Consider the following 13,463-nt stretch of genomic DNA (forward strand, 5'->3'; position numbering starts at 1 on the left):
ACACCTGATCCACGCCTAATGCACACCTGATCCATGCCTAATGCACACCTCATCAACATCTAATCCACTCCTGATCCACACCTGATCCACGCTTAATGCACACCTGATCCACGCCTAATGCACACCTGATCCATGCCTAATGCACACCTCATCAACACCTAATCCACTCCTGATCCACACCTGATCCACGCCTAATGCACACCTGATCCACGCCTAATGCACACCTCATCAACACCTAATCCACTCCTGATCCACGCCTAATGCACACCTGATCCATGCCTAATGCACACCTCATCAACATCTAATCCACTTCTGATCCACACCTGATCCACGCCTAATGCACACCTGATCCACGCCTAATGCACACCTCATCAACACCTAATCCACTCCTGATCCACACCTGATCCACGCCTAATGCACACCTCATCAACACCTAATCCACTCCTGATCCACACCTGATCCACGCCTAATGCACACCTGATCCATGCCTAATGCACACCTCATCAACATCTAATCCACTCCTGATCCACACCTGATCCACGCCTAATGCACACCTGATCCACGCCTAATGCACACCTGATCCACGCCTAATGCACACCTCATCAACACCTAATCCACTCCTGATCCACACCTGATCCACGCCTAATGCACACCTGATCCACGCCTAATGCACACCTCATCAACACCTAATGCACACCTCATCAACACCTAATCCACTCCTGATCCACACCTGATCCACGCCTAATGCACACCTAATCAACACCTGATCCACGCCTAATGAACACCTGATCCACACCTAATCCACTCCTGATCCACACCTGATCCACACCTAATCCACACCTGATCCACGCCTAATGCACACCTGATCCACACCTAATGCACGCCTGATCCACACTTAATCCACACCTAATCTACGTCTAATGCACACCTGATCAACACCTAATCCACTCCTAATCCATACCTGATCCACGCCTAATGCACACCTGATCCACGCCCAATGCACGCCTGATCCACGCCTAATGCACACCTGATCCACGCCTAATGCACGCCTGATCCACGCCTAATGCACGCCTGATCCACACCTAATGCACCCCTGATCCACGCCTAATGCACCCCTGATCCACGCCTAATGCACACCTAATGCACACCTGATCCACGCCTAATGCACACCTAATGCACCCCTGATCCACGCCTAATGCACACCTAATGCACACCTGATCCACGCCTAATGCACACCTAATGCACACCTGATCCACGCCTAATGCACACCTAATGCACACCTGATCCACGCCTAATGCACACCTAATGCACACCTGATCCACGCGTAATGTACACCTGATCCACGCCTAATGCACACCTGATCCACACCTAATGCACTCCTGATCCACGCGTAATGTACACCTGATCCACGCCTAATGCACACCTGATCCACACCTAATCAACACCTGATCCGTGCCTTATGCACACCTGATCCACACTTAATGCATTGGTTAAAATACTAAAATCAAACTTTGATTGGATGAGCAAGATGCAAATTTGCCACCGGCTCTGGTGGAAGACTTGACATGATCTGACATGTTAGCACGCTAAAGTTAGCAAAGCTAGCATAGTATGCAATAATACATGCTATAAGCAAACAGAAAAACCTCAGACTGGAGCAACCACTCGAACTAGGGAAAGGAAGAATCTCAGATACATTTCATTATTAATCAACAGTTAAAATATAGACGTAATCCCAAAAGTATTGGGACACCTGACTTTTCCAACCGTATGTGGCTCTTTTCCAAACTTTTACCACAAAGTTGGTGGAAAGAAATTTTCCCTTCACTTAAACTGTCTATCCGTCTGTCTGTCTGTCTGTCTGTCTGTCTGTCTGTCTGTCTCTCTTTCTGTCCATCTTACTCTCGACCCTTTTTTGTTAAGTCACATGATCAGTGTAATACACATGTAAATCACATGTAAATTACAGCAGCCCTGGAGCACTGAGCACTAAGGGCCCTTCTCAAGGGCCCCAAACGTGGGGGCTTGACGATATCGGGACTTGAGCTCCCGACCTTCTGCTCAATAACCCGGAGCTTTAACTCCTGATCTACCACCGGGTGTTCGGGTGTTGAAGGGATCGAGGCCCAGGTCTGTTCTGATCTCTCTAACAGCAGAACTGATGGATCAGTGACGTGATAAAAGTCAGTATTGGAGGAAGGGTGTGTGTTTTATGCTGATGTTGCGTGAAGGGTGTGTGTATTTACACGTCATGTGTGTATTACACTCGAGTGTGAATTAAGCAGAAAGAAAAAAAAAATGGTATCCTGCATTTTCTTACATATTTTCTTCATTTCTTTCCCCTGTAATTTTTTGGTCCTTTTATCCCTTACACACACACCCACGCACACACACACACATGGACGCACACACACCCACATGCACGCACACCCACGCACACGCACACACACACACATCCACATGGACGTGCACACACACCCACATGCATGCGCGCACACACACACCCCCACCCACATGGACGCACACACACACACACACACACACACACACACACACACACACACACACACACACACACACACACACTTTCAGACACAGTTGGCAGGGGAACCTTGCAGACGCCTAAAGCACCGCGCCCGATCGAGTGCCTGACAATCATGTACAATCAGAGCCTGTAATTTTCTTTAATCGCACCTATAAAAAGCACTTTGTCGACTTTAAGAGGCTTAAACTCGCTTATGAATTCCCTCCTTTTACAGACTCTCTCTCTCTCTCTCTCTCTCTCTCTCTCTCTCTCTCTCTCTCTCTTTCTCCTTCTCTCTCTCTCTCTCTCTCTCCTTCTCTCTCTCTCTCTCTCTCTCTCTCTCTCTCTCTCTCTCTCTCTCTCTCTCTCTCTCGCTCTCTCTCTCTCTCTCTCTCTTTCTCCTTCTCTCTCTCTCTCTCTCTCTCTCTCTCTCTCTCTCTCTCTCTCTCCTCTTCTCTCTCTCTCTCTCTCTCTCTCGCTCTCTCTCTCTCTCTCTCTCTCTCTCTCCTTCTCTCTCTCTCTCTCCTTCTCTCTCTCTCTCTCTCTCTCTCTCTCTCTCTCTCTCTCTCTCTCCTTCTCTCTCTCTCTCTCTCACAGGCTGGGGAACTCCACATAAACCTTCAGTGCCCTGTTTCTAATATAACTAACCTTAATGAATGATTATAGACTGAGATTATGGGGTTTGCAGACTGTGTGTGTGTGTGTGTGTGTGTGTGTGTGTGTGTGTGTGTGTGTGTGTGTGTGTGTGTGTGTGTTTTCACCACTATTTTATTTTGTCCTACTCAGGTTTATTTAATAAAAGCTGTCATTAGAACTGAGTTTATCTGCAGGTATTTAAGTTAAAGAACGTTCCTCTGAAGTTCCTCTGAAGCTCCTCTGAAGTTCGTCTGGCTGAATGAGTCGTGCGAGATGTTTCTAACCCCCAGCTGAGAGCTGCTGTGACGGGAGAAAGACACGGACTCTAGAGACGACCTGCAAATCTCAACAAAATGATGTCTGCCTGAGAGCCGTTTCTATTAGTCTGATTTCTGCTCAAGTCTGAAAACTGCCAAAATCTGATTCCTGAACAATTATGATTTCTGCTCAAGTCTGATTACTGAGTGGGTAAGATTCCTGAGTCCAGTTTTCAGTGAGAGTCCGATTCCTGCATTAGAATTTCAGCATAAATCTGATTCTGGTTCCTGCAGGAGTATAATTTAAGTCTGATTCCTGCCTGAGTAAAATGTGACTGAGAGTCTGATTTCTGCCCGAGTCTGATTTCTCCAGTTCTTATAGAGTGAATCTGCATCTTCTGACCTCACTCGTGGGGCATAGCGTAAACAATCCCATAATACTACACCACAGCAGATCCTGAAATTTCGTGTTCTGTTGTTCTGTGGTAACTTTTGTATCCATGCAGCGAGCCAAATGATAAAGCAGTGAAAAGCCTGACTGCTATCTAACCAACTTCTTCCTGTCTCTGTGGCCTCCACTGTACAGGGAGGAACTGGAGCTACTGACTGGGAGGAGATCAGTATGGAATCCATTCAGCCACACTGGGGTTTTTTTGGAGTCAATAGTGAAGCTTTAGATCGTATGGTATCATGACATTTTTCTTCACTTGAACTAGGAGACCTGAAACCTGTTCCAGCATGATGATGCCCCAGTGCACAAATCCAGCTCCATGATGATCTGCTTTACATGGGTTGGAAGATGTGGAAGATCTCCTGCTACAGAGCTCCAACCCTATTTAATATGATAAATGTGAACTTTGACTGCACCCCAGACCTCCACACCTGCTCACCTTCTACCATCTCACTCATTCAGACATTTAGAAGGTCCGTGTATGTGGTATGAAGCACAGACCCTCTGTGTGTGTGTGTGTGTGTGTGTGTGTGTGTGTGTTAGAGACAGTTAGCAGTGAGAAAGCTCACAGAGGAAACTCCTAATCTAAACCTTCCCCTGGTGCTCCTCAGCCCAGCATCTGGATAATTAAAAGCAGATTTGGGATTCCCGAGAACTGCTCATGCCGCTTGTTGCTGTTGCATTCAGCAGGATGCGATTAGGTGGGCCAGCGTTGATAATCAAACTCCAGCAGGAGAAACAACGATAATCTCTTGTGTTTAAGGAGGAACATGAAAGCACAGGCATAGAAGGCATTATAATATATATATTTTCTCTCTCTGCAGGACTGTTTCCCATCAGCCACTGCGCCTCACTTAATCTGGTCACATGACACTCACATCATGTTTTTCTGATAACGAGCAGCAGTTTTTACCTTAAATTTCATGTGAAACCTCTTTGTATTCATGTCTGTTGGTTTTTACCCTCAATAAACAAATTCCGCACCTGCATCCGCTTTCGTCTTCTTTACCCAACACATATCCACAATTGTCCCAAAAGTATTGGAACACCTGACTTTTCCAACCATATGTGGTTCTTCCAGGTCGGTCTGTCTGCCTGTTTGTCTGTCTGTCTGTCTGTCTGTCTGTCTGTCTGTCTGTCTGTCTGTCTGTCTGTCTGCTATCTATCTATCTATCTATCTATCTGTCTGTCTGTCTGTCTGTCTGTCTGTCTGTCTGTCTGTCTGTCTCTGTGTCTGCTATCTATCTATCTATCTATCTATCTATCTATCTGTCTGTCTGTCTGTCTGTCTGTCTGTCTGTCTGTCTGTCTGTCTGTCTGTCTGTCTGTCTGTAATTAAGGATAAACTTATACACACAAAACTTACAAATTCAACTTTATAACCTCTTTATTTCTGTAAAGCTGCTTTGCGACAATGTCTATAGTAAAAAGTGCTCTACATGAAGAACTGATTTAAATTGAAAACACCTTGTGGCCAATCAGAATGCGGTGTCTGACAGCACTGTGGTGGGATTCCGTAAATACATGAGGAAGAGTAGCTGGCTGTAGAGATTGGGAGCTAATTTGGGTTGAGGACTCTGTAATGAGTTGAGCGCAGTAACGTTGCAGGGAAACATCTCCTTGGCGATGCAGTGTTTTGCTGAACATTGCTGTCCTGGTGAACCATCTCTAACTACTCATTTAGCTTTTCTCAGGCGCAGCTTTGGCAATAGAGGCGATGGTTAGTTGAGCCAATGTTGATTTCAGGATCTTGTTCTTTCTGGGGCATGACATGTTTCTGGGTGGAACCTGATATACATTAGCTCCCATGACAGCGTTTATACATTAAAGTGGAACTGATTACACAGTACGGCTTATAACTCGCAGCTTATGAACGTAAAAAAGCTGCAGATTAAAAGGTGCAAAGAGGCCACGGTGAAGCCCAGTTCCACTGGGAACTTTACAGCTGTAATTTTCAGAGTAAAAAATAACCAGGCTGTTAGCATGCCATGCTTTCTCTTCACTGATATTCTTAGATGGAAGTGCACAGTGCCTAGTGAACCTGGTTCTCCTCAAGCTGGACAGTGTGCAGGATCCAAAGCACTGAGGACAATGCGAAAATCTCAAATTGACAGTGGTGTATCTGAGTGCGAGATAAACTCAGCACTGTGACTCATGTTTGGCGAGAAGCTCTTAAATGTAGGCGACTCCTGGACTTTTGGAGCTTTAAATATAGCAGTTTGTCTTGCTAAGTTCTTTCTATTCTCAGTTGTCTCGTTTCATTGTCTGAATTCATCCAAAATGGTTCACTAAAAAGTTTTCCGGGTGACAAAGTTGGATTCAGTTGTTAGCAAAAGGATGATAAAATCATTTGGCTTAAATAAACACTTTTAATATAATTTCATTTTATTTTTGAGAAACAGTTTGTTTCAGTTTAAGGTGGTTTTAGCTCATTTAAAGCAAATTTTATATGGTGGAAGTCAAATTCATGAATTAAACAATGATTTATATTTAGGTTTTAACCTAAATATAGGTTTAAGTCATTATAATCTAACTTGAGGTTTTTTCTTCTAAAACAGTATAGATTTGTTTGTAATTGTAAGCCGGCTTAAAGTAGTTTTATTCGGTTTAAGACAGTTTTAACTAGGTTAAGTCATCAGTTTAAGGTGGTTTCATTGGGTTTAAGACAGTATTAATTGGTTGAAGTCATTATAAGACAATTGCCGTTAAATTAGTTTAAAACCGGTTTAAATTGTTTTCGGTGTAAGACAATTTAAACCAGTATAAGTCATTGTAAGTCATCTTAATGTAGTTTAATTCGGTTTAAGGCTGTTTAAACTAGCTTGTAGTTATAAGCCAGCTTTAAGTGGTTTCATTCACCTTAACACAGGTTTAAGTTAGTTTTAAGTCTTAGCCTATTTTAAGGTAGATTTGGTTAATGGTTTGAATCAGTTTTAGGTGGTTTACATCAATGAAAGAAGGTTTAAGTGAATTACAGCAAGTTTATGTTGCTCAGAGAAGCATTCTGCTTCAGTTAAGTTGGTTTACACATTACACCTTCTGCTTGTGCAGTCAGTCAACTCTGTCAAGCGACTCTGTGTATTTGTAAATGTTCTACCTGGGAAAAGCACATTTTATGATGAGAATATGATTTGGAGTTTGGGGATGTTCGTAACCGAGCAAATAGGAGAGTGTGGAATTCCCATTCCCAAATGAGCTTCAGATACCAAATAATCAAGTGTTACATTTTTACTTGAGATCCGAGTTTCTGATATTTCACTTAGAGAACTTATAATAAAATAATATAAATAAAATATTAAGATATTTGATGTTTTTACTGTATATTTAAAACAAGGATTTTTTTTTTTTTACTTTGCTTATTATATATTTATTTTTTATATTGGAATGTTTATATTGTTATAAAAAAATTTCATTTTTATAATTCATTACATATATATATATATATATATACACATAAAATTATATATATATATATATATATATATATATATATATATATATATATATATATATATATATATATATATATATAAAATTATATATTATATATAATTTTATATGAAATTATACAGTATATTTATATATAAATATAAATTTTGTATCATGGATCTTTAGTTTTGAGAATTTGATTTTTTTTTTTTCTGAGATTAGAATTTTTAGGGTTCATATTTTTAGCATTTAGCATTGGAGCTCACTCACATGTAGGTCAATAACATTATATTATTTAACATGAACATGACATCATGTTAGCCTACCCCCCCCCCCCCACACACACACACACACACTCTTTAAAAAAATACAAAAATAATAAAAAGACACATGGATTTTCATGTGCAGTAAAATAGCCAACAGTTCCGAGCCTCATGCTTCAGTACTCTGAGAACTGCATGCTCTTCACTTCATATACATGGAATTCAGTACAAGCAGCCGCTTGTTGGTTGCGCTGGCTATCCGAGTTGATACCACATATCATTTAAAGTGTATATTTACACATGGAGAAGAAACGATCTGTGACAGCTGAGGTCCAAGTTTTGCTCTCGACACGAAGGTCACAAACCACAAAAATGTCTTCAGCATAAAAGGCTCGGGTTACGTTTCAGAAAACACTGAACTAACAACGTTCTTATGTGGAGCATGCTGCATGGGTAAAAGTATTGGGCCACCTGACTTATCCAGCCATAGGTGGTTCTTCTCCAAACAATTGGAGGACAATTTCATAGGATGACTCTGCATTTGGTAGCATGAAATTGTCCTTAGAACCTGGAGACAAAAACCTGTTCCAGCATGACAATGTGTCTGTGCACAAAGCCAGCTCCATGAAGATCTGCTTTACCTGGGTTGGAGAGAAAGATCTTGAGGGGCCTGCTCAACCCTAGTGAACACCTATTAGATAAATGTGAACTCCAGGCCTTCTCACCTTACCTACATCAGTACCTGACTTTACCAACACAATTGTGGAATAAATTCTTTAAATGTCCAAATAATGTACACAGTAAAGTGAACTTGCAGTGGAGGAACATTTTAGGAAGAACATATGATCTAATGAGGCTTTAAATATTTAATCTAAAATAGGAACGCTCTCAGAGGAACATTTGATTACTTACTCTCACAGAGTCTCCTCCTCAGCCTTCCTCGGATTCTGTCAATGGCATCAAAATCCGTCACGTGGAAGACGTGGGCGTTTTTTGGCTCAGCCGCGATCTCCTCCAGCTCATCCTTCAGTGCCTCACCGATTCCCACTGCAAACATTCTGATCCCAGCCTTGGCTGCAGCAACAGACGGCTCCAGAACGTAATCCTGACTCCGACCGTCTGTTAGCAAAATGGCCACTTTCTGGATGCCCTTGGCAGCAGGTCGGGCTCCTGCCGGGACTGTAAAGATGTTATTGGTGGTGTAGCTAATAGCGTCTCCGGTTTTGGTGTTGCCCCCCAGGTAGCGGATGTTCCTGGCTGCCATTTTGACCTCGTCAAGGGTTTTGTAACGGGCCAAGTTAAACTCGGTAGTGGGCCGGTCACTGTAGCGCACCACTGCCACTCGAGTCTTATCCTCGCCCACGTCAAACGACTCCACCAGATTGGCAACCCACTGCCGGATCTTCTCAAAATTGTCCTTGCCAACACTGGATGAGGTGTCGAGGATAAACACCAGGTCATAGTTGACATTCTTACAACCTGTCAAGAAGGGATGCGGTTAAAGCCTTTAAATACTAACTGTTTATTTTTGTGCTGGAAACCTAAAAGGTATTTTTTCAGGAATTTGCCATTAAATCATTTTGGATGGCTAGAAATAGAGATTCAAGGAGACTGGCCCTCTTGTAACCCAAGCTCCTTGGCCCATTACTAGACAAACCCACACAAGAATGTAAGATTTGTTCAAATGCTAATTCCATCCATTGAACCATTAGACCTGCATGCAAGGCAACTTTCTATTCCCATGGAGTAACTCAGATGTAAATAGCATCCATTTTCTCATATTTTTAAGCTCCTGGCTTATAATTTATTCCTTTCTGTCTTTTATTTTAGCAGGACATCAGCAGAACTTACCAGCCCTCTGACCCTCGGCACCATCACTGAACAAGGTAAAGGTCAGAACAGTCAGGATCAGTGAGATCCTGCACCAAATTCGTGTCTTCATGTCTTTCTCAGCTTGAATCACCTTAATTAGATGTTTTGAGCATCAAAATCTCCTGCCTGTAAACAGAGCACACAAAAACATAGTCAAGACTTATCCTGAGAGCTTTTAGAGAACAAATTAATCTTAATCAAACAGATGTAGAGCCGGTTATTTGCCTCAGAAAAACAGCTCTCATTGGGACATATTTGAATAAATTTGCTAAACAACCAGATGCCGAAATGCTAATAACCGCGAACAGTGGCACTTGAGCAAGTATTCACCCCTAAATCTTTTCCAAAAGTTTCTACTTTTACAACCTGGAATTGACAGTTATCCTCCTCTGGGTAATCCCTGGTCAGAAGGTTGCGAGTTCTAATCTGAGCACCACCAAGTTGCCACCGCTGAGCCCTTGAGCAAGGCCCTTAACCCTCAACTGCTCAGGTGTATATAGTGAGGGAAGTGGTAGCAAAAGTTTGAGACTAAATTGACTCCTGTTTAGAAGGTTGTAAGTTTAAATCCCAGTACATCCAAGCTGCCACTGCTGAGCCTATTAGCAAGGCCCTTAACACTCAACTGCTGGGGTGTATATTTGACTCCTAATCAGAAAGTTATGAATTCAAGTCCCAGCACCACCAAGCCCATGAGCAAGGTTTTTAAATGCTCAACTGCTTGGTTGTATATTTACAGTAAAAGGGAGTGGTAGCCGGTGGTTAAGACTCATTGAACTCCTGATCAGAAGGTTGTGAATTTAAATCCTGGCACCCCCAAGTTGCCACTCCAAGGCCCTTAAACAAGGCCCTTAACCCTCAACTGCTAAGTTTTAACTTAGTCTGGAGAAGGACGTCTGTCAAATCACAAAAACGTAAATGTAAAATTAGATCTTTGATTGTATTGAACAATTGATATCTTTTAAAAGAACATTTTTCAGACTTCATTCTTGGTAGGTGGCAGCATAGTGGTTACAAGTTGTCCAATGACAAATATTTAAACTGTCAATACACCATACTTTTCTTCCAAATCTGTTTGAAAATGGATGCAAGGAACTTCCTGGGATGTACTATGTTCAGGTACCAGTGGTCCTTGCTCAAGGGCCCAAGATTGGCAGCTTGGAACAGAGGTCCTTAACCACTGAGCTTCCAGTTCCCACCAAAAAAGAACTATATCTAGATAAAGGGTTTCAGGATGAATCATGCAGGTCCAGGACCACTGGTACCTCAGAATCTCTATGTGGCCATAAAGCAAATCAGTTTGTCCCAATCAGACTTTTATTCACTCTAATCTTTCGTGAAAATTTGAGAAAGTGATGACAAAGTAAACGCTTTGACTTTCTTCTGCTGGCTGAACCTGACAGCCACGCTGATTCATTTTACTGTGAGAGGAAAAGATGTTTCTAGCAGATTTGGAGGTAACAGAGGCCTCAGGACGATCATATTATTGGAATGATCTTCAAGAGGAACAGACAGGAAACTCAGGGTTTAGTAAGATTGCACACAACCCTATTACAATGAAGATACTCTATATAGAGAAAAACTCTATATAGGACACCTGACCATAAGGTTTTTATGTGCATTTTCTGAACATCCCATTCCACATTTAGTCCTCATTTGCAGTTGTAATAAGCTTCACTCTTCTGTGAAGATGTTCCACTAGTAGAAATTTATTTAGACATAAGGGTGTTAGTAAAGTCAGGTACTGATGTAGGTAAGAAGGTGAGGAGGCCTGGAGTGCAGTCAGCATTCACATTCATCCCAAAGGTGTTCAATAGGGTTGGAGCTCTATAGCAGGAGATCTTCCACTCCAACCCAAGTAAAGTAGATCTTCATGGAGCTGGATTTGTGCACAGGGGCATCGTCATGCTGGAACAGGTTGTGGGTCTCCAAGTTAAGCTCATCTGAATTCTAAATCAAACTGAAAATATCCACAAAGTCCAAGAGGAAGAGGACAAAAAGAAAGAAGTCTAAACTAAACTCCTATTCATCTAAACTCAACTGAACTCAAACTCACTCGAGTTCTACTTCACCTGAACTTAAACTCACCTGGTTCTCATTTTCTCATAATAAATGACTATTTATTATAGTGAAAGTTCAGATTTGATTTTCCTGCATGTCATCCTGGTTCAGAGGTTTGTTTTTTCCATTTAATCCATGACAAATGATCCAGCGTGAGTGAGTAAATCTGTGAGCTGTATTGAGCTGTAAAATTTCTCGCTATTAAGTTTTTACCAGGACCCAAATTAAGTGTGTGGGTTTTTTTTTTTTGCTATTATAACTGATAGCAGTTTGAAATGATCACAGAGACTGAGCTATAATTACGCAAGGAAAACCGAAGAGGGAAAACAAATTCGTTCTACGCTCAGTTAAATAAACAGCCGTGCATGTTTTGGTTAGTCAACACCCAGTCCCGATTCGGATTGGGTTCAGTGCACAGGAACAGCCCCTGGTACACAGGGTATACGTCCAAACACCATTATCCACAGCACATACAGTACAATCATGTCATTTATACAACTGAGCTGGTGAGGGATAAGGGCCTTGGTGAAGGGCCCACCAGAAGCAGTTTGGTGGTTCTGGGATTTGAACTCAGAACCTTCTGATAACACCAATTCTTACTTATTTTGGCTGGTAATACAACATGAAGATTTTTACACTCTAATAAACCTGAGGAACGTTGATGAAGAGTGACAGTTAGAAATAACTCTAACCCGAGTGGAGCTGGAACCGTTTTTCAATGAGCTCCAGATCAGTTCACGGCTGAACACACACTCTTTAAACTTTCAATCCCAGGAGTAACAGCAAGCAGGCGCTTAGAATTCAAGCAAAGAAAGCACCATTGTGTCCATGAAGAACACGCTTTACACATATGTTTTATGTGATTTGTTTTTTCACAAATAGGCTTTGGAACACATTACGCCCTGAACCTGCACACATGATTTATACATCAGGATCAGAAGAACAAGAAGTGATATATAAAACCTACATGTGGAAAATGAACAGATGAAAAGCAACAGATCATAAAAATAATGACAGGGAAAAAAAAAGTAATCTTGTAAAAAATTTGAAAAAAGATGTTAATAATGATGGTGGCGGGGGGTTATTAACAAATAAATGTTAATTGTAAAAAAAAAATTTAAAAAAAATTAAAAAAATAAAAAATATATATATATATATATATATATACACAGCATATATACAGTATATATACAGTACATATATATATATATATATATATATATATATATATATATATATATATATATATATATATATATATATATATATATAAAACAAACATATATTATTATAATTATTAGTATATTTATTAAATAAATATACCTTTGGTAAAAAGTAAAATAAAATGATTAATAATAAATAATAAAACAAATGAATAATTTGTATAAATTTTATTAATTTTTTAATAATTATATATATATATATAAAAGAAAAGAAAAACAAGTGAAAATAATTTAATATATTAAATTGTGTAAAAATATAATCAACAAACATGAAAATAATTAGAGGAAAAAAAATATTATTTAGGGTAAAACATAATTGGGAAAATAGATGTACTGTGTGTAAAAATGTGTATATATATATATATAAAAGAGTAATACATGTAAAAAAAAATACATAATTTATGTGTGGAAAAAATAAATCATTGAATAAATATAACAACAAAAACAATAATAATAATAATAATAATTATTATTATTATTATTATTATTATTATTATTATTATTATTGTATATTATATGTACAGTAGATGATTAAACTGTTCTCCATGCCTGGCGTTTCCACACCGGATCTCTCTGCTACAACACTCAAGACTCACTCAAGGGCCAAAAATGAAAAAAACTGCGTGGAAATGATAGTCCTGGGAGTAAAATGTAGATGAACAAACCAGACGTTCTACTCCTCAGAACTTCCTGAGCTGTACACAACCAGCCTCTGCTCCAAAAATGTTTTCAAAGTGAAAAAAGAAAGAA

General features: G+C 40.3%; 1 protein-coding gene across 3 annotated transcripts in view; it reads right to left on the reverse strand.

Annotated features, from left to right (window-relative positions):
* col22a1 (collagen, type XXII, alpha 1) overlaps positions 1–13,463 on the reverse strand; it is a 71,383-nt gene that overhangs the window by 54,768 nt on the left and 3,152 nt on the right. For all 3 annotated transcript variants that reach the window (XM_083546763.1, XM_083546764.1, XM_083546762.1), the window contains exons 2-3: positions 9,412–9,558; positions 8,473–9,039 (exon numbers count right to left, since the gene is read on the reverse strand). In XM_083546763.1, coding sequence (XP_083402889.1) covers positions 8,473–9,039; positions 9,412–9,502 — 658 coding nt within the window. In that variant the 5' untranslated portion in view covers positions 9,503–9,558. The remainder of the gene's footprint in view (positions 1–8,472; positions 9,040–9,411; positions 9,559–13,463) is intronic.

Source organism: Silurus aristotelis (genome assembly GCF_946808225.1).
Source record: "Silurus aristotelis genome assembly, chromosome: 7".
Classification (NCBI taxonomy): Eukaryota; Metazoa; Chordata; class Actinopteri; order Siluriformes; family Siluridae; genus Silurus; species Silurus aristotelis.